The 20,465-nt window shown below is 36.6% G+C and overlaps 3 protein-coding genes and 1 pseudogene across 5 annotated transcripts in view; 2 read left to right on the plus strand and 2 right to left on the minus strand.

Moving 5' to 3' along the window:
• Positions 1-7,546, plus strand: part of LOC132036901 (uncharacterized) — a 53,517-nt gene extending 45,971 nt beyond the window's left edge. Inside the window, exons 2-6 of one of the 2 annotated variants that reach the window (XM_059427312.1) lie at positions 4,617-4,689; positions 5,362-5,725; positions 6,467-6,537; positions 6,945-7,043; positions 7,214-7,546. In XM_059427312.1, coding sequence (XP_059283295.1) covers positions 4,617-4,689; positions 5,362-5,725; positions 6,467-6,537; positions 6,945-7,043; positions 7,214-7,324 — 718 coding nt within the window. In that variant the 3' untranslated portion in view covers positions 7,325-7,546. Of the gene's footprint in view, positions 1-4,427; positions 4,690-5,361; positions 5,726-6,466; positions 6,538-6,944; positions 7,044-7,213 lie in introns of those variants that run through there. The other variant, XM_059427311.1, reaches the window with a different exon arrangement.
• A 150-nt stretch (positions 7,547-7,696) lies between these two features.
• Positions 7,697-13,390, plus strand: LOC132036904 (uncharacterized). Of its 2 annotated transcripts, none has more exons than XM_059427318.1 (4): positions 7,697-8,975; positions 11,014-12,962; positions 13,076-13,181; positions 13,258-13,390. In XM_059427318.1, exons 2-4 carry the CDS (start codon positions 12,821-12,823, stop codon positions 13,364-13,366), a joined length of 357 nt encoding a protein of 118 aa, XP_059283301.1. In that variant the 5' UTR covers positions 7,697-8,975; positions 11,014-12,820; the 3' UTR covers positions 13,367-13,390. The 2 variants fall into 2 exon arrangements, with proteins under 2 accessions (XP_059283301.1, XP_059283300.1); XM_059427317.1 differs by having other exon boundaries at positions 7,697-8,183; positions 12,812-12,962.
• A 2,316-nt stretch (positions 13,391-15,706) lies between these two features.
• On the minus strand, positions 15,707-17,940 carry LOC132038219 (sodium/calcium exchanger NCL2-like). Its single transcript, XM_059428922.1, has 4 exons — positions 17,582-17,940; positions 16,740-16,758; positions 16,497-16,702; positions 15,707-15,745 (listed from the first exon to the last, which is right to left on the minus strand). The coding sequence occupies exons 1-4, from the start codon at positions 17,906-17,908 to the stop codon at positions 15,707-15,709; spliced, it is 591 nt and encodes a 196-aa protein (XP_059284905.1). The 5' UTR covers positions 17,909-17,940.
• Positions 17,941-19,298: 1,358 nt separating this feature from the next.
• LOC132038220 (uncharacterized) lies at positions 19,299-20,198 on the minus strand (annotated as a pseudogene).
• Positions 20,199-20,465: the final 267 nt, after the last annotated feature.

Raw genomic sequence — 20,465 nt, forward strand, 5'->3', positions numbered from 1 at the left:
GTAAAATCTCTTTTATTAATTCTTAAAAAACGTAAAAAGTCAAGTATAGTAATGTGGCCAAATAATATGGGACGAAGGGAGTAATTCATTTATTAATTCTTAAAGGACGTGAAAAGTCAAGTAATGTGGCCAAGTAATATGGGATGGAGGGAGTACTTCATTTATTAATTCTTAAAGAACGTAAAAAGTAAAAAGTCAAAAGTGAACAACTAAAATCAAATCATGATTTCATCTTATGATTTCAAATCATGTCCATTTAAAATAAACTGTAATACACGTGTCTATGTGAAATGGTTCAAATGCATGAGGACAGAATACGCATGCCTATATGAGAAAGGGCATGTGACACAAAAGGAATTAGTGAGAAGACAACGGTATAAAAGTAATAAGAACTTGAAAAGTTCTCTAATTGTAGCAAAGAGTACAAAATTTTATGCATGTGTTCGTCCTCAACTGTCATTTCCATAATATCTTAATTGTTTAGAACCTCATTGAAAGTCTAAAACATGTATGTATTTTCTATAAAATAAAGGCCGTAATGCGACCCATACATTAAAAGGGGAACCCAAACAAACGCAGCGACGATCAAAGATATCCCAAATACCCACCGTACAAAAAAGAGAATTTTTGATCAAAGTAAGCCATTATTTAAGCCAATTCACCAAAATAATATATTTTTAATTTTTTTTACAGAACTAGAATAAACGTATTCCTGAGTAACGTATTAGATATTATTTTATTCAAAAATTCCAACGGGAAAAAAAAGCTAGGGGTTAACGGTGTTAAAAGCTAATTCGTTACTGTGAGCAACGTATTAGTCATAATACGTTACCCATAGTAACGACTTTAGAGAATCCATGTATGGGAATACAGTCAATATAACGTATTAGCCTATACATTATACTGCTACAGGAGTACAGTCACTCAATACTGAAATTAAATTCTACATAATGAGTACATAAAACTCCTAGATTCACAAGTAAATGCTGAATTAGAAACTCGACTAATGAACTAGTTTAATAACTTCTCAAACTCGACTAACACTTAAGTTTGACTACGAGTTGGACATTGACGCCTTTCATGTCCGGTTTGCCTACACAACCCGCAAGCTCACCCATATTTTGTAGGACCACGATCTATCTCATTAGGAATTCTAGTTGTCCTTGATCGATTGGGACGACGATAGAGTTCATTACTTGTCATTCTAAAACTTGGAGATGGCCAATACGCCTCATGCCCAACTGGTGAGAATGACCCGGAATATATTGTATCATAATTCTCTATTGTGAAATACTCGTTGACAAAATTTCTAGCCAATCCCCCCATTCTTTCAGTAACCTTTATGACATGTGAACATGGAAAGTGCAAATTAGCCCATTTTCCCAATCACATTTTTTTTCATTCGGTGAAACACGGTGAGGAGATTGCCACCGGTACCATCACTTTCATAGATCTAACCTCATATACCCGCAGCCAGGTATATTCCAATCATAAACAAAGTGCCTTTTTGAACGTTCATAGTTACATTCCCTTCATTTTGAACCTCCCCGTCCGTAGTTCATTTTGCTTTAGAAGTTGTTGTCTTTGTTTGGGACCTACGAGTATACCCGTTGACGGTTGCCCCAGTAAGTTTAACCATGTGATGGACGAACCAAGCCTTGTGCTTTCTTGAACTCGTTTGAACGACTGGAAAGATTTTGTTGTCCAACCTCCCCATCTTTTCCCATCATCATGAATAAAGCACGCCCATTTGTCCAATTTCTATGAGATATTGATATGTCAATTTTTTCTTCGTAGTTTCCCCACGTCGAGGCTTCAAACTTCCTTATTTGATGGGCTGCGACGACCCCTCACATCGATTTGCGAGGTCCTTGTTTGAAAATCGAGATTAGGTTGCTCTTAAGATGCCTTGACAAAAAATCGATGGAAGGCCCCGAGGATCTTGATACGCCGCAACTCGGATAAACTACTCAAAATTCCTTTGGCCTATCGAGATCACACGCTATATCTTCTCTATACTTTATCACATGTGCGCTCAAATTCCTAAAAAATCATTTCCATGCCTCTTTTCGACTCTCTAAAGTCAACAATAGCAAATGCTAGAGAAGAAATGTTATCATTACGAGTCAATTCCAGCCCGGCGATTAATAATTTGATTTCATATTTGCCATACATATGAGTTCCATCTACTGCCCGTTTCAATTCTGCCTTCTTTGCTAAAATACATATTCTTTTCCAAGTCTTTTTTGGCATCCTCGGACCAAACTGAACAACATCCCGTCTCAGATTCTCGTGTAGAGATGAAAATATCTTCCTCGTTATCTAATGTCATAAAGTAGGGTATATCATGATATGCAATTTCGGACATACCATGTCCAAATTGATTATGAGGACTTGCACCAATATTATTTTGAAGGAAATCTCCAATATCACTAATATCTTCATCAGGTTCACTTTATCTTTCACTCTTTTCATCCTCTCCTGAAGGTTCGTCATCTTCTCAACTTTCGAAGCTAATTTCAGCATTTGCATCATTATGCATATCAACGCTGGCATCAGCTTCTCTATGGAGAAAAGGAAGAAAACATATTAATAAATTGTAGCAAGATTGTAGGGTATATAAGCAAGTTTTTTTCTCTTAGTAGAAAATTTATACGAGTACGAACACATTTAAAAGTTAAAAAATGCAACAATTTTGAGGTTTCTAATAAACCTGTTCTAGCACTAAATAATTGAAGCAACAATTAAAAATATGTAAAATTGCAACAATTGGCAGTACAAGTACATATGATTTGACTAATTTATTTGTTGAAAATATATAAACCCAAGCAATCGAGAAAAATATAATTTGTTGCTTTATCTGGCCTCATATTCTCTATGGCTACTACTAATACGTCTTTGACTACTTGAGCCTTCATCAAATGATCGATGACCATGCGTGCTAGGACTTGCACCAAATGATTGACGGAAACCATGTGTCGCACTATATGATGACACATTGGTGTGAGATTGATTATAGAAATACGGATTGTATGTGCACTCTGCGAATTCTTCGGAATGATGGTTGAATAATCGGTTACTTCGCAAAAATGAGGTGATCGCTTGGCCATAGCAAATCCATAATTTTGAGCCAACAAATTCATGTGATAACCATGCTAACCACTCATTTGTAATACATTATTCTGATTTGCTAGTTTGGTCTTTACATAAATCTCCAAAATATTTATGCGGTATGGCGAAAAACTGTAGCAAGGACTGGTCATTCTCAATTTTAAACTCAATGAACCTTGTATTGTTACCTTGAAATAAGCATGGATATTTTCCAGAAATATCGATTTGAATATTTTCACCGTTTGTCCCCATTTTCTCATGCAATAGTTCAACCAATTCAGCATAGTTCGTTGAAACAAACATGCTAACAATCATTTTGGCACCTTTAGTATGCATGAATTCGTTCATTTCAGTAATTATTTCGCCACCCCAATACAAAACAACCATCATATTATGTTTAAAATTGGCCATCTTTACTCTTACATGCACAAATGAGACACTTAGTATTATTAATATAACAGAAAAATAGATTAAAACTATAGTTTTATTTTAACATATTACAACATATTTGACTTAATTAACTCATACCTGTTGAATTTTTTAATGTTGTTCCAACAATAGGCCACACAAGTAGAAGCTTTCTTTGAAAATTGTTGGAATGTGAAACGAACATTCGTTTCATACACTATATTTTATAATGATCTATGGTTTGTTCGAAAAGTATGAGGAAGAGGGACTTTAGCAGTGTGTCGTTATTGTATGTCATGTTTTACAATTAAAACGTAACTATAGATCATGTTTTATAGTCAAATTAGCGAAAGTATGATTCCCAGTTGCATGATTCTATTAAAAATTGATTGCTAGGTACTAGTTTCGAGAAACGAATCGCCGATTACGTTTTATCGAAAATTGTAATCCATAGTTACGACTTTTAGATCAATCAATAGGATTCGACATTAGATCTCTAAATTAGCATTCATCGTGAGTAACGTATTATTCAATACGTTACTCGGCGTAAGAATTATCTTTCTGCTAACCCCGGCTTTTGCTGCTCAATTTTTTGAATAAAATAATACCTAATACGTTACTCAGGAATAAGTTTATTCTAGTTCTGTAAATTCTTTTAAAATGTATTATTTTGGTGAATCGTCTTATATAATAGCTTACTTCGGTCAAATGTTCCAAAAAAAGAAGAGCTAACACCAATTGATGTAACCGGGAATAGGAGGGCTTTCCCGTCAATTCACATGAACGGGAAGCTCCTCTATTCCCTCTTTCGCGAAGCTCATCTATTCCCTCTTATATTATATTAATTAAAAGATTAAGATTAAGAGTAGTAATAATAACATCCACACATTTGTCATATAGTTGTGGGTTTAAGTTTAACAAGAGTAGAAGAAGAAGCGGAAAGGGTAATTGATTGTGTTGATTGAAGCAAGGATGAATTCCATTTCACTTATTAGCATGTCTGCTCCTATTATTATTACAAATACAAATACAAAAAAATCAGAATTTCTGTCAGGAAAATGGAAACCCCAACTATCCTCTTTAAAGTGCAAGTGCAGCGCGTCACAGTCAGAAACCGTTTATCAAGGCATTTATGGCCCTTGGACCATCCAACACTCCGATATTCGAGAGGTAAAACCTTGGATGTTCACTTTTCAGAGGTTTCCCCAGCAATGTAATTGGGAGCATTCATTTGAAAAAGATTCTCCCTGCATCTTCATTACTTCTTTTCAATTTTTTTCTTTTTAGTTTTGATAACCCTGGATACCTACTCCCACCGAATACTACTGCGTGGCTACGGTCTCCCCAAGATTAGGACAGACATTGGCAAATTTAGGGTCATTACTTAAAAAAAGAAGAAGAAAATGTATTAAGCGGGAATTAATTTCTAGTCCCCTAGTTAAATAACTCAACTTTCAACCGAGTTCACTATTCAATCTTTTGTAGTATGTGTTCCAGCAGATAGTATTATACTAATTTTAGAAAATATATACATAAAATACTTAGTTTTACGAGGAGACCACGTGTTCACGTGCTGCAAAAATAGAGCCTAAAATCGCCCCCGAGGATAGATGAGAAGAGATCACCTATTGTTTTATTTTGTCGCCACTGGGCTTTGAACCTGAAAGCTTATGTGGTTTTTAACCTACTTCATTGACGTGCTACTTCTTTTCTATTTTGTCTATGTCACTAAGTATTGTTGCCGAATGAATTTTGCAAGTTAAAACAAATGATGAATGCAAAGCGTTTTCTTCTATTCTATCAATCAATTTCGATGATGCGTTAATGTTATCAACACTGCAGGTAATTTTGTATAGATCAGGATTAGTAACTGCAGCTGCTTCATTCGTTCTTGCATCTTCTACGGCTTTGCTTCCCAAGGATTCAGTTATTAGCAACTTGATTGAGAGAAATATTGATTTATTCTATGCAATTGGATCGTGCGGACTTGGCCTATCATTATATCTTATTCACATTTATGTCACTGAAATTAAACGTACTCTTCAAGCTTTATGGTTGCTCGGTGCTCTTGGATCATTGGCAACATATTCTGCCCTTGCTCAGCCAGCTCACAAGAATTTAGTTCAATATGTTGTCGAGAATCCAACAGCTGTTTGGTTTGTCGGACCACTATTTGCAGCATTGACAGGACTTGTCTTCAAGGAAGGTTAGGAAATTTTTTGTTTTCATAGAAATAACACTAGCATGCAATTATAGATTGTGTTTTTATTCTTTTTTAAAAATCTTCAATTAAATAGATGTGCTATAATGGAAATACAAAATACTGATAAGTTATAAGATTAGAATCTTATGCTTAAGGTGATAAACATGGCCAATAGTTGAGGAAGCAGAAAAGATATAAGAGAACCTAAAACTCGGTGTCGTTCCCTACAAGAAGCTTCTGAAATTGTATTGAACAGTAGGAAATCAACATTCTTGTTTGCTCAAGGATCCAGTGAAACGAAGGATGTCTGGATATGTGCATGAGGAACAAGGTATCATTATTGGTGAAGAGTTTTTACCAAATTTGATAATTGATTACTCGATTCACGCATCCTCAAACAATATATGTAGAAAACAATTGTTTACCTTGAGATCGAGTGTTCTCCATCAACTTTTATCTCCGCATAGTATTATCAAATGGTTACTCGTTTTAGATACTGCATTTGCTATACAAATATTATTTTTTAAATTTTTGTTTGCAAGTTGAGGGTTTGGAGATGTATCAAAATGTATGCTACTTTTCAGAATAAAGGAACATGCTTATTGTCCCTTAGCTGTAGTTATCACGAGCAGTTATGATATATAATTTCATATGTACAAATGATACTGCTTTAGCTTCTAGTTTCTGTAAAACAGTCCATTCTATTTAAGGATGCCGAGTTTATTTTTGTTATCTTGGAAACAGGACTTTGCTATGGAAAGTTGGAAGCTGGTATTCTGACATTTGTCATCCCTTCCCTCCTACTGGGGCACCTGGTAACATTTGCAGCTATGCTGCTAACCGAAAAATTTCATTCTATACAGAGTTATTTAGTTATAAACTTGAAATATACTTTTCCATCCTTAGCAATTGAAGCATAAATCCTTCATCAGCAGGAAACGACAACCTGAAGATCTTGAGATGCTCCAATCAAAACTTCTTTTTCCATTTTTGCCAGCACAGCACTCCAGCAATGATTGCTGGCCTAGGCTTTCAAAAGTTAACAAAACCATTGGAAACTGTTAAGAGTTGGTCTTTGAGACCATAATTGGTTTTTATTTTAAAATTTTACTTCATAACTCTATTTGTCCAACCAAGAAACTAAGGACAAATTTATATTTTCATGTTGAAATTGTTTCATATTATATTTATAATGATCTAACGACTATCATCTGGATTATAGACTGGTGTGATGGATGATGGAGTAAAGATTACCCTATTGAGCACATGGATGGCACTGTTTGTGGTCTTTGCTGCGAGGAAGTTCACTCAGCCTATCAAGGTAGACCCCGTCCATTCATTTGGTTGTGCTCTTTATCCCTACCCATTGTACTTTTCAAATTTAACAAAAACAACAAAGTATTATGTATCTATCAATGTAGACCCTCAAGAAACAATTCCTGTAACAAGATCTAATCCACTTTGCTGGTATTGTTTCTCTTTATATTTCAGGATGATATAGGAGACAAATCAGTATTCATATTCAACGATCTGCCAGAGGGAGAAAAAGCTAATCTGATTGAGAAACTTGGACAGCAAGAGTACACTAAAAATGAACCTTGATTAGGATGTATACTAGTCTTATCCCTCACTGAATGCTACTTGTATAGTTGTATACTAGTCCCAATATATCTAATATATAGAAACATGAGCAAAGGTGCTGTGTTCAACATGTATGCTTAATGCCATTTTCTTTTTGTTCAATGGTACTATTTTGGACTTCTTGCATTAGTTAATGAAATGTGACTTTTAATCTCGAAGTGAAAAGCCACGTATCATTTGCCACTGGTCGGGTTCATCGCCTTCTAACTATCCCCATTTCTTCTTCTTTCATCTTCGTTTATGTTTTGCAATTCTGCTGGTGGATTTGGAATTTTCCATGGCTGCTATGTTCAATGGACATGTCTCTCCAGATAATTTAATGGAGGCTTTTCGTTTGCTCGGTTCGTCCCTGATGATAAGCTATAGCCTCTTTTTCTGTTCAACCATAAAGGTTTAGATTATGGATTCATCAAGTTCTTGAATTCTAGGGGTCCTGCTTCTTCCTTTTTGCGGGATCCATTGTTGGTTTACAATACAACAACAGCGATATACCCAGTGAAACCCACAAAGTGGGGTCTGGGGATGGTAGAGTGTACGCAGACCTTACCCCTACCTTGGGAGGTAGAGAGGTTGTTTCCTGTTGGTTTACAATAAAGGTACATATATGTTCTGCTAATTACCTTTTGCTGGAGTATTTTTTTCATAATGAAATAGTAGGCATCCTTGCTTCAGCCAAAGACTCTTGCAGTCTTTTTTCAATTGCTAATGGTGGGATGTAGAGCAGGGAAGAAGAGTGGAAAAGAATGGAGGAACATAAACAAAGGCTATGGTGCTGGCAGCTCCAGTGTGTTGAAGAAAATATCGCCTTATGTCGTTCCTGGTGATATTCTTTTTTTCCTGCTTTTCTATTTCTCAGTTTAGGGGTTTCCTTGACATTTCTTCGATACATTCTTTTATGCATCTTAATTTTTGCTTTCAAGTTGCTACTCAGTTGGTTTGCTCAATTCCTTGTTTGAATTTCATAATTATAATATATTTGTGATCTTGGCTACCGGCTTTTATAAAATTAGCTTAAGATAATTCGTTAGAGAATGAAAGTTGCTATTGAAAGTTGAAACACGAGAACGGAACAATTGATGAAAAAATTAACCTTGAGAATTCACTGCTCTTGGTATAGAAATGGATAAGCAGGCCCTTTAGTTTGGGTGTCTAAGGTGGGGTTCTGTGCATCTGATTGAGGTGCTTTCTTATATATAAAATACTTTTTCCAGATTCCAAACTATTATATATTGAGGTTTTCGTACAAAGCAATAAAACTTTTGATATGTCTCAGAAATTGGTTTCATCCCATTCAAAATTCATTTATACTGGCAGGAGGAGTGATCTGGCTCTTTTATGATCTTCAATTTTCGGTTTCACCAGTCAAACGGTTTTCTGGAAGTGTTTGCAAGGCTGATCTTGACCTTGCCGCCTTGATTTTAGCAACCTCCTTTCCACTAGATCTTTGTAATATGTAGCTCTTTAAACATTTTTGTAAGCTCCTCCTCAAGCTTAAATCTTTCAAAGATTGCTTATTGCCATTGCCATTGCCAGCAGTGCCTTTGCTTTCTTTCATACGAACCAAGTTTTCCTTGTCATCTGAAATGCTTGTCGCTGCTGATGAATTCTTTAAGTGGTGTCAAGCAGCTTGTTTGAGTGATAAGTTCATAGGATTCGGTGCCCCAGCGAAAACTGTTTATGGGGCACCATTAGGTATGAGAGAAGCCAGGGGAGGAAGAGCATGAGCAGCACTATCCACATTAGCCTCAGCATGATCAATTACAGATTCTTCCATAGGTTCTTTCTCCAGCAACTTTCATGTTAGCTTCTGAAATATCTTTCACACACCGTTGATTTCCACTCACCTTAGCCTCGACCTCAGCGTTGAATTGCCTGAACAAATACACTTCATGATAATCTATGTTAGTGTCTGGATTGGCTCTCACAGGTTTCCTATCAACTCTTGTTTTCCTGCCACATCGGAGTTACATTCTACACCCGCATCCACTTGAAATTCAAACATTTGATTAAAATTATACTCTTCCTCTCCATTTTCTGCCACAAAATCAGATGCATCACCACAATGGGGCTCATCATGTTCATGCAGACCACCTGAATTTCTCTTTGTATCATCACCCAAGTTCTAGCTTTTGTTCGGAAAATCTTTTTCCTTTTTAGCCTCAGCATGATCAATTTTAGATTCTTCCACGGGTTCTTCTGTAGAAACTTCTTCAGATCCATTGTTATTGTGACCAAGTGCTACTTCCTATGAGCTCTCTTCTGCTTTTGTATCTAAAGTAACAACTTCCAGGTCATTTCCAGTGTCTTGTTGACACCATATTCCATGTCTGCTTCATCATTTTGCACCAAAGGTATTTGAATCGTGACCTGATACAGTATCGGATTCATTCTTGATGTCCAAACTCTCACATGATTCCAAATCAATACCATTTTTGTCTAATTCTTCAGTCTTGTGAACAGAATACCGCTCAGAGTCCACCTCCAAACTCTCATCAGTTTCATCAGAAAACGCATCAAATGTGATGGTTCCTGACTCTTCATTCTCTTGTGTGCTTGATTCCTGCATAGATTTCCCAGCTAACCTCACCGATCGACGAGTGCTGTACACTTGCCTAAGCTTAAGATTAAGAGTAGTAATAATAACATCCACACATTTGTCATATAGTTGTGGGTTTAAGTTTAACAAGAGTAGAAGAAGAAGCAGAAAGGGTTATTGAGTTGATTGAAGCAAGGATGAATTCCATTTCACTTAGCATGTCTGCTCCTATTATTTTTACAAATACAAACACAAAAAAATCAGAATTCCTGTCAGGAAAATGGAAACCCCAACTATCCTCTTTAAAGTGCCAGTGCAGGGCGTCACAGTCCCAGTCAGAGACGGTTTATCAAGGCATTTATGGCCCTTGGACCATCCAACACTCCGATATTCGAAAGGTAAAACCTTGGAATTCCTTTCTTGCTCCTCTCTTAAAGGAAGGATGTTCACTTTTCAGAGGTTTCCCAGCAATGCAATTGACTGAAATTGGGAGCATTCATTTGAAAAAGATTCTCCCTGCATCTTCATTACTTCTTTTCAATTTTTTTCTTTTGGTTTTGATAACCCTGGATACCTGCCACCTCCCACCACGCTTACCAGGTAACTCTGTCCCCCAAGGTTAGGACAGACACAGGCAAATTTAGGATTTCTATAGCATGGGTCATTACTTAAAAAAAGAAGAAGAAGAAAATGTATTAAGCGGGAATTGATTTCTAGTCCTCTAGGTAAATAACTAAACTTTCAACCGAATAGAGCCTAAAATCGTCCCTGAGGATAGATGGGAAGAGATCACCTATTGTTTTATTTTGTCGCCACTGGGCTTTGAACCTGAAACTTCATGGTTTTTAACCTAGTTCATTGACGTGCTACTTCTTTTCTATTTTGTCTATGGCACTAAGTATTGTGGGCGAATGAATTTTGCAAGTTAAAACAAATGATGAATGCAAAGCGTTTTCTTCTATCAACAATCAAGATGGCTAACTTTTTAATATTACCAACACTGCAGGTAATTTTGTATAGATCAGGATTAGTAACTGCAGCTGCATCATTCGTTCTTACGAGCCAAGTTTTACTTGTCATCTAAAATGGTTGTCGCTGCTGATGAATTCTTAAGTGGTGTCAAGCAGCTTGTTTGAGTGATAAGTTCATAGGATTCAGTGCCTCAGTGAAGACTGTCTATGGGGCACTATTAGGTATGAGAGAAGCCAGGGGAGGAAGAGCATGAGCAGCACTATCCACATTAGCCTCAGCATGATCAATTACAGATTCTTCCATAGGTTCTTCTCCAGCAACTTCCGTGTTAGCTTCTGAAATATCTTTCAGACACCGTTGATTTCGACTCACCTTAGCCTCGACCTCAGAGTTGAATTGCCTGAACAAATACACTTCATGATAATCTATGTTAGTGTCTGGACTGGCTCACAGGTTTCCTATCAACTCTTGTTTTCCTGCCACATTGGAGTTACATTCTACACCCTCATCCACTTGAAATTCAAACATTTGATTAAAATTATATTCTTCCTCTCCATTTTCTGCCACAAAATCAGATGCATCACCACAATGGGGCTCATCCTGTTCATGCAGACCACCTGAATTTCTCTTTGTATCGTCACCCAAGTTCTAGCTTTTGTTCGGAAAATCTTTTTCCTTTTTAGCCTCAGCATGATCAATTTCAGATTCTTCCATGGGTTCTTATCCAGAAACTTCTTCAGATCCATTGTTATTGTGACCAAGTGCTACTTCCTATGAGCTCTCTTCTGCTTTTGTATCTAAAGCAAAAACTACCAGGTCATTTCCAGTGTCTTGTTGCACACCATATTCCATGTCTACTTCATCATTTTGCACCAAAGGTATTTGAATCGTGATCTGATACCGTATCGGATTCATTCTTGATGTCCAAACTCTCACATGATTCCAAATCAATACCATTTTTGTCTGATTCTTCAGTCTGCTGAACAGAATACTGCTCAGAGTCCACCTCCAAACTCTCGTCAGTTTCATCAGAAAACGCATCGACTCTTCATTCTCTTGTGTGCTTGATTCCTGCATACATTTCCCAGCTAACCTCACCGATCGACTAGTGCTGTATACTTGCCTAAGTGAACTCTTTGCCTTCACTTTCTTTCTTTGGCTAGTGAGAACAGCTGCTGGTGTCTCTGGTACATCTTTCTTTTCTTCCTCAATCTGATCCCCAGTATTCTCTTTTGGTTCACATTCCTTCATTACAGTGTCCAGCTTACTGGATGTTCCTCTCGTTATGCAGCAACTCCTACTCAAGGTCTGCAAAGTTTCTGAGTCATGCTATATTGTCTTTTGTTGGGTAGGCGACCAGTCCGAGGTACACTTGTTACTGCTTCGGACTTCCAGGAGACTCCATGGATGAGTTTGCAATATCAGATTCACATGTTTTCAAGACCTCTTCAATACCATCACCAAACTCGAGAGATTGAAGAGCATCAGCCACGGCAACATTGGTGATGTTAGCTTGCAATTCTCTCCTTGTGAGGCTGTGGAAATCCACCCCTGTGATTGAAATGAAACAGGAAATCGATATGCAATTGTTGGGGGGTGGGGAGGAGGTTTTTACGAGCGGCACTTGGATTTTCCATCTGAATATCCCTAGATATGTAGTACAAAGTGTGGATATTTGCTACTTATAGTAAGCTAAAATCTTCGAGAACAAACTAAAGTTGGAACTGTGATGTATAAGGTAGGTACTAGTAAGTAGTATTCAATATTGAGGCTGCAAAATGGAATTCTTCAGCTTAAGCCGCAAACCTTTTTAGTGTTATTAATCTATTTGGAAGCATAGACTGTGTATACTGTTATTTAATTGTGTATTTCTAAGCGTAGGCTGTGTATACTGTTATTTAATTGTGTATTTCTAACATGGTCTTTTTCATGATGGACAGTGGCAGCTGATGCAAAGTCATGTTCTCATAAGTCAGCTACCCGCAGATATATACAAGGCATGTGTGGAGGATGAAAAGAAATCACATGTCACTGCTCTTACTTTTGTCGTTACTAGCATTGTTAAACTTGCTGGAGGAAAAATTAATGAAGGTATATGTGCAATTTCATTTGTACTTGAACATATTTTTTCATTCCTATTTGTTTTGTATCCTTTACGTCCTAATATCTGGGAGAGGAATGAAGCTTAAAATTGCTGCCATCAGAAAATCTTTGGCATCAGTTGAGACGGCTGGGATTGTCTGAAACTGATGAAAGCCATCCTGTTCACGGAAACGTCAAACTAGCATTGGAAGCAATTGTTCAACAAAGGTTAGAACCGACAAACCAGCGGAGTCCATGTCACATAGTTCTGCTTTCTGGTGTTCTAATTTTTGCACATTCACAGATACTTGCACAAAGAGAAAGTTAATGGTCCAGAAGGTCATACAACGTTTTCTGAACTTGCTGAGAGGGCACTAGATGAGCCAATTAATGATGGAATGAAGAGCATATAGCAAAGGTATATTCACACTTTTATTGCATCTTATGCTTTTAGAGTTAATTGCTTATATGGTCACTCAACTTTGGGTAATTGGCCATCAAGTCATCGATCTTTTTTTTTTTCTTCTAAAAGTCACTTTACTTTACCTAATTAGCTTCAATGATCATCTTCGCTAGATTGTATTTGCTGGGAAGATTTAATGACGTAACAAGTTTAATTTTGAAAGAAAATAAACTTTTTATTGAATTATCTAAACAAATTATTTTAGAATGGCGCTTTTAGTATGCAATTATCTCTTGAATGGCGCTATTTCAGTCTTGTGCAAGGGTAATAAGGGTTGAAGAGAGTTGCATTCACCTTGATTATGAGTTGTCTTTTATTGTGTTAATAATAAGCTTTTGCTGCGTCCTTATGGTTCCTGAATTGTTATTTGAGTAGATTTGTGTGGCTGTCATTTATTTGTTGCAAGAAATTTATCGACCAAATATCGAAAGTACCACAATCCTTGCATCAACAAAATATATGCTTTGTTTCTCCTATTTGGGAAGCTGGGGTAATATCGGTAGCAACCAATCCTACTTTATAGAAAGTGTGTCACATTTCACATTGATACTTGATGCTTGTTGCAATTTGACAAACTTGCCATTTGGTCAACTCCAAAAATCTAAATGGACTTACTAATTAATCCTTGAACTATCCCATTGCAGACCGTGAACAAAGATATTGACTTGTGGACGCTGACTAGTTTCTTTACTGCTGACTGTGATTCTTCACAAGTGTCTTTGGCCATAGTTCATAACTGTATGATATTAGTCTTTGAAGCTGTTAATTTGGTATATGATGTTTCAGCTTCACCAGAAGTGCCACTTTCATTCTTCGTCGACTTTTGTAGTAGTAGCAATTTTTTTTTTTTTAGGCAGCTGAATTTATGTTATTTATTCTGATCATCCTTTTTGTTGGCATACTTATTAAGTTTTGGTTATAGAAGTATTAATACCCCATCCAGCAAAAATCTTGAATTGGTCATTCTTTTGGATAATATTTGACAATGTTTCATGCATCCATCTTTTAATTTAGTTTCTCTTTCTGAGCAAATTTTGCTGCTTACTTATGTGCTTGAACAATTAATTAGCTAGGAATGCAGACCATTGTCCTTATCCAGTATGTAACTAATTTGTTTATTTTGGAGATGTGTGTTAACCTCAAAATAGTGTTACAATCACTTATCCAAACATAGTAGGTGAAATTCCCGTCAAGATTCTGAAAAAGGCGAGCTCCGATGTCCAAAAGATAATGAAGAATGACTTATTTTTTGCGAAATTGGGCTATTTACGCTTTGCAGAGTTTTTACCATGTGCCATATGTTGTGCTTTCCATATCGCTTTGAATTTCTTAGCCTTATTTGATCTCTTTTTACTTTTCTATTGTGCCGAGGGTCTTTCGGGGTAGGAGTAAGGTCTGCGTACGCTCTACCATCTCCAGACCCCGCGTTGTGGGATTTCAGTTGGTTGTTGTTGTTTCCATATGTTGTGCAGCGCGTATCCAACAACACACGAGCAGCCATGCGCGATGGATGTGTCTGCAACGTTCCAACTTGTTCCAAATGTGCCAAAGCCCACCTGAGCCTCTCGGATTCCAATCCAAACCACCCTAACAAGTCTAAAATAATATTATTGACTCAAATACTCTTGAGTTAGTTGTTATAATAATATTAGTTGTCTATTAGTACCAAAAAGAACTCAGTGCGATCAAAGTCAAGTCAATGTGGATTAGAATTGCAAAGGTATGTCCCTTTTCCACATTTCCCCTCATCTATTATTAAGGCCCATTCAACAGTCTATCCCATTATCCAAGTCGTATGCCCATTCTGAATACCATGATAGTCATATCCAAGCCCAGTAATACATCATGAACTATCAATTTTTTTATACGGATTGCCCTTCTTTTGGGGTGGTCTTTAATTTTTGCCTCTCAAATTGCTGGTCTTTAATTTTTTGGCACTTCGTCTTGTTATGGTCTGGTTCGAACCCCGTTCAGTCAAAAAAATAAAATAATTTCGCAAGGAAAGAATTTGGGAAAAGTCTGCCTTATGTGACATAGGTTGCCTTAAGGCATAATAGTTGTGGCGACTAAGTCGCCATAATAAAAATTGGGCATTTGTTGCTACTCCTAGTCGCTACTGAAAAAGGAAGCCTTTTTCTACGGCGATTAGAGTTACCACAAGTGCTCATTTTTTAGTGCCGATGTTTTTTTGAACACTTTTGCTGGTAATTTTCGTGATGATTTTATTCTTTTATTTGTGGAGATTAAAATCCCCACGAGAGTGACTGCTTACGGCATTTTTTAGAGGTCATCACAAATAAGTTTCAATGATAGGACCATTCTTAACTACCTTCAAGTCGTCACAAAGTAAAGAAATTAGAAGTTATCGTGTAGAATTCCCTAAATAGAGAGTTGCTAAATGACCACACTAATTTGACCCAAATTTAGCCACACTTATGTAAAATTTATCATAACCTCTATTGTACAATTTTAAATTAAGATAAACTTTAAGAAAAAAAATAGAAATGACATTAAGTAAGCATAAATTATTAAATTTGTCATAAATAATCATATGAATTTACCTCATTTGGGTTATTGTGATCAAAACAGTGTGGCCAAAAGACCTTTTCGCCTTAAATATATTGATTGCTTCACATTTTGTCGTATCAGAAAAATCCAATAAAATTTGGTGAGTCATCAAGGAACAAAGTGTAATAATGGAACCACAAGTACTTGTCAATTTATAAAACGAAGAGAGTTAATTAAAAAATTTCTATTTTATCCTTGACATTAATTGTTTTTTAAAGTAACCAATATTGATTAGAGTGCAATTTATTGGAGAGGGACAATGATAATATAGTAAAGGGCGTGTAAATGGGACAACTAATATGGGACGGACGGAGGGAGTATGAGCTAAGCACTCATTTACAAACACATCAGCTGTCTATTGTCAATTTCAACACTTTTATTCAAACACATAACTGCTTACTCATAATATCAGTTTCAACAATTAAAAATACTCGTAAACTATTTACAATCAGCTTAATCCAAACGAACTCTATATATATTAGTCCCAAGTAACTCCCAACCAAAAAAATTACCGAAGAAGGTAAAAGAGAAGCACACGAGGGGTAAAGAGAAAATGCCAAAAGGCTCGTCCAAAGTGGATATCTATTGCTGAATAATGCAGGAAGCCCAATTGTTGCACATGCCACCAAAACTATTAGCACTTGTGCTGAATAATCCCAAGTTAAGTCCTTTGCCCACACTACAGCCAATAGTGTTGTCATGCCCATGATGTTGTTCATGATCACCATATATCTGTTTGCCAAAAAAATAGTTCTTGATCACTCCACCATATATCTGTTTGCTAAAAAAAAAAAAAAAAAAAAAAAAAATATTAGCACAATCATCCTTTTTTCATTTTATCTTACTGGAAGGTTAATTCATAGAACCATTTGTTCTCCATTTAGATATTAGGCGATCCATCAAAGACTTCAGATGTGGAACCAAGATTTGAAGTTTATGGATTCTGAATTTGTCATCAGATTCGTAGCTTGTTTTAGTTGTTGGGTTCACAATTAAATATTTATACATATTTAATGGATTTCTTAATACAAATACAGGGTCTAAGCAAATGTTACTAGGTTCGTCCCGACCCATAGTTAGAGCCTATTTAGCCAAGCTTTTGAGAAGCCAAAAGTGCTTATTTTAGAGAGTTGAAAGTGCTTGGCCAAGCTTTTAGAAGAAAAATGAGTAAGTGTTTTTGAATAGCAGCAAAAGCTATTTTTCAGAACCAGGAAAAAGTAGCTTTTCCCAAAAGCGTCTGTTGAAAGATTGACCAATCACAAATTATTAAAATATTGGCAAAAGTGTTTTTTCAAACTGGTTAGCCAAATACGAACTCCTACTCTCCAAAAAGTACTATTTCGGACAGTACTATCTCACAAAATACTCTTTCCAAAATAAGAACTGTTGGAAGCTTGACTAAACAGGCTATAATTGTAGTTTTCGCCCCTGGAAATGACAATTCTGGTTATGAACTATGTTGCTTGGACTCTCAAAAAATATCGCCGCACCCGTGTCTAAAATGCACTACTTTGGAGTATCCAACGCACACCCATCAACATTTTTTACAAGTCCGAGCAGCATAGATTATTAAAGAGAGAGGAAGAGAGAGTTAAACCTCTGAGAATGTCAAAGAAGCAGTTTTTGAGCACTTCTGGCTTGCTGGAAAGATTGCTGCTATAGCCATTCTTGCATTTAGAGCCACTGGTACTATCACAAAGGGAATGAGGAACGAAGGCATTCCAATTTCTTCAGACAACTTTCGAATACTAAATACAAGTGGTTTTGAGCACAAAGTCAGCATTGCAATCCCCAAAATCACTTGAAAGACAGATTTGTTAATAGCCCATGTCAACAACTTATAGTTAATTTGTCCATCTTTTTCCACCTCATAGACCAATTTCTCAACTTCACTCCATATAATCTGCAGACAATAAGACAACATTAAGTCAATTGTAAGGAATCTTTACGTCGAAACTTCAGAAAGAAAAAGAAGTGAAGGATCTACGTACTGAATACAATATCGAATGATTAATGACAACCCGGATCCGTATTTTTTCTATAAAAAGTTAGAAGACCTGGTGCGAATCAGTTCTATAAAGTGCAAATGTCCCACATAGGTGGAGGAAAGTCTTTCTTTCCTCCTTATATTGAATTGTGGATTGTTGGGTTAGTAAATGGGCTAGAACAAGAGATAGGCCTTGTGCATATGAAAATTGGGCTCAGTAGGCAAAAGTGATGAATTTGTCTCTTTTTTTTTTGCGCGGATTGCCCTTTATTTGGGGTGGTCTTTAATTTTTGCCCTTCAAGTTGGTGGTCTTTAAATTTTACCCCTCGCGTAGCACCCTAAGGTTGTGGGTTCGAATCCCAAATTTCGTTTGAAAAAAAATAAATTTGCAAGGCAATTTTGCACCGCCTGCTGACAAAATTCTCGCACGAGCGAAATTTACGCATGCGAGAGCGAATTTGCACACGGCTGCACTTCAAGACCACCATTTTGAGTGGTAAAAATTAAAGACCACCCCGCCGAAGGGCAATCCTGCAAATTGCCTTGTCTCCCCCCTTGCGCGCGAGGTATACTTGAGGCCCATATTAAATTCTGTTTTGCAAAATATTATTTTTTGATATTTTGGGCTTATTCGAAATTGTCCAAATACATCCTTGCCTTAGTGTGTCCAGATTCATCCCAGGGGAGAGTTGATGCAAGCCAAGCTTCATCAAGAACATGCACACCAAGCCGAGCTAGCCTAGTCTTCCTATTCTGGTTAGTATAAATACTACTTTAGGTTATTTCATTAGTTAGACTATTTTGGATATTGAAGTTAAACATCAAACACTCTTTGAGAGTTGTGAGCTTGCATTTTAATTGTGAGTCTTGTTGAGAGAATTGGTTGCTCGGGACATTAGTTCCCTTGAGGCCATCCTAGGGGATTAGGTGCTAGTTTGTATGCCAATTGGAGATTTTAGCTATTTGAAGAGCTTGTTGCCAATTGGTGCCTCTCTTTTTGTCAATCTATCTATCCTTTTACTTTTCTCGTTAATTTCTTGTTTTCCATATTCTTCATTGTATCAAGTGCGAAGGACTAACCCGTCCTAAATTCGAGCTTTGATCCCTCCCTCGAACTTTATAATCGAAGCATGTCCAGATGGAGATGTGATTTTAACCGGGACACGTCTCACAGTTATCCATGGAATGATTATTAGCACCGTAATAGCCAATGTGAACGAAAATTCTTCTTGTTTTATTAGTTTGGGACCAATGTCCGTGTTGTAAGATTAGGTTTCGGGATCATAAGAAATCGTTAAGGTTATGAAAATCCAAAGCAGTGCTAATGCTATCCATCCAAAAAAACGATGAGTCCTTCGAACAAATTGTGATGGAGATGCAGAACGAGAGGAAATGCAGTTAATGAGGAAAAAGAGGGAAGTGAAAGAATTGCGCAACACAAATGATTTCAGGGGAAGTGTTTTGTCTATCTTTCAGTGTTAGGATTAAGGCGTAAGTGAGCCATGCAATTGAAGAAATGCACAACCGCTATGAATCCCACCGAGTGATTGAAGTAAAGACGTAACGATAGTTTTGATTCGTAGAGGTATCCAAGACCATCCTAAGCAATTCATTGCAAGCCAGAATGCAACTCTAAAAAATGCTTCGCTTCGGCAGAGTGTCAAAGCGAAAATGTTGCCAATTTAAAACAGGATAACTTTTTTTCTTGCATACGGGAAATTCCCCATACTAGCAAGAATTAAGCAAGTGATATTTAAAACTAAAGATAGTACAAATAATCGCTTGTATACTATAAACAAGTCTTGATCAAGAAGGATGATCGATAATCTCGACTAAGAAGACTTTTGATTTTCGCGTTTGCTCAATGATTTCGGAGGAAGAAATGGCAATGATGATGACCCCACTTTAGGAATTTGCAATATTGACCCCTCTTTTTCATAATAGCCTTTTTCAATGTCAGCCAGAGTAACATCATCTTCATCTTCGTCTTCATATATTTCTAAATTGCAAAAGTGGCTACTAGTGCGACTCATTGATCGTTGCGTGAAGGATGAAGACGAGACAATTTTGTGTGCTAAAATTTTTCCATGGAAGCCAAAATCTTTTGCTACCATGGGAATTAGCTTCAATGTTTAGTGGTTTAGGGACGGAAAATGGATCAAGGCTTTATTTCGAAAGCTACACCTCTACAGTTTGAAAATCTCTCGAACTTGTCTCCAGTTTTCATATTTTTCACTACAACAAAAAAAGAAAAAAAGAAAAAAAAAAAGGAAGTTAATTTGAAGAAAATATAAGTTATGGATGAAGAACTCAGGTAGGATATGCTAAGGAAATTTAAGTTAATGTATTTATGGCTCGATTAGACATTCAATATTTTTTTTTTTGGCCAATTGTTCTGCTTTTAATTTTTAATTTATACTATGATTAAAGAATAGGTGCCAGTGTGTATTAGTCCATATATATCCTTAACATCAATTTAGGGTGTGACGTTTTT

This window comes from Lycium ferocissimum, chromosome 11, assembly GCF_029784015.1.
Source record: "Lycium ferocissimum isolate CSIRO_LF1 chromosome 11, AGI_CSIRO_Lferr_CH_V1, whole genome shotgun sequence".
NCBI lineage: Eukaryota > Viridiplantae > Streptophyta > Magnoliopsida > Solanales > Solanaceae > Lycium > Lycium ferocissimum.

Bases quoted from the DNA above. Each gene is read 5' to 3' on its own strand.
- LOC132036904 (XM_059427317.1), top strand. The intron at 12,963-13,075 runs GTATATGTGCAA...TGCTGCCATCAG, and splicing joins TGGAGGAAAAATTAATGAAG to AAAATCTTTGGCATCAGTTG. The intron at 13,182-13,257 runs GTTAGAACCGAC...GCACATTCACAG, and splicing joins GAAGCAATTGTTCAACAAAG to ATACTTGCACAAAGAGAAAG.
- LOC132038219 (XM_059428922.1), bottom strand. From the start codon at position 17,908: ATGTTGTCTTATTGTCTGCAGATTATATGGAGTGAAGTTGAGAAATTG. The intron at 15,746-16,496 runs GTAATTTTTTTG...GACGACTTGAAG, and splicing joins CTTCTCTTTTACCTTCTTCG to GTAGTTAAGAATGGTCCTAT.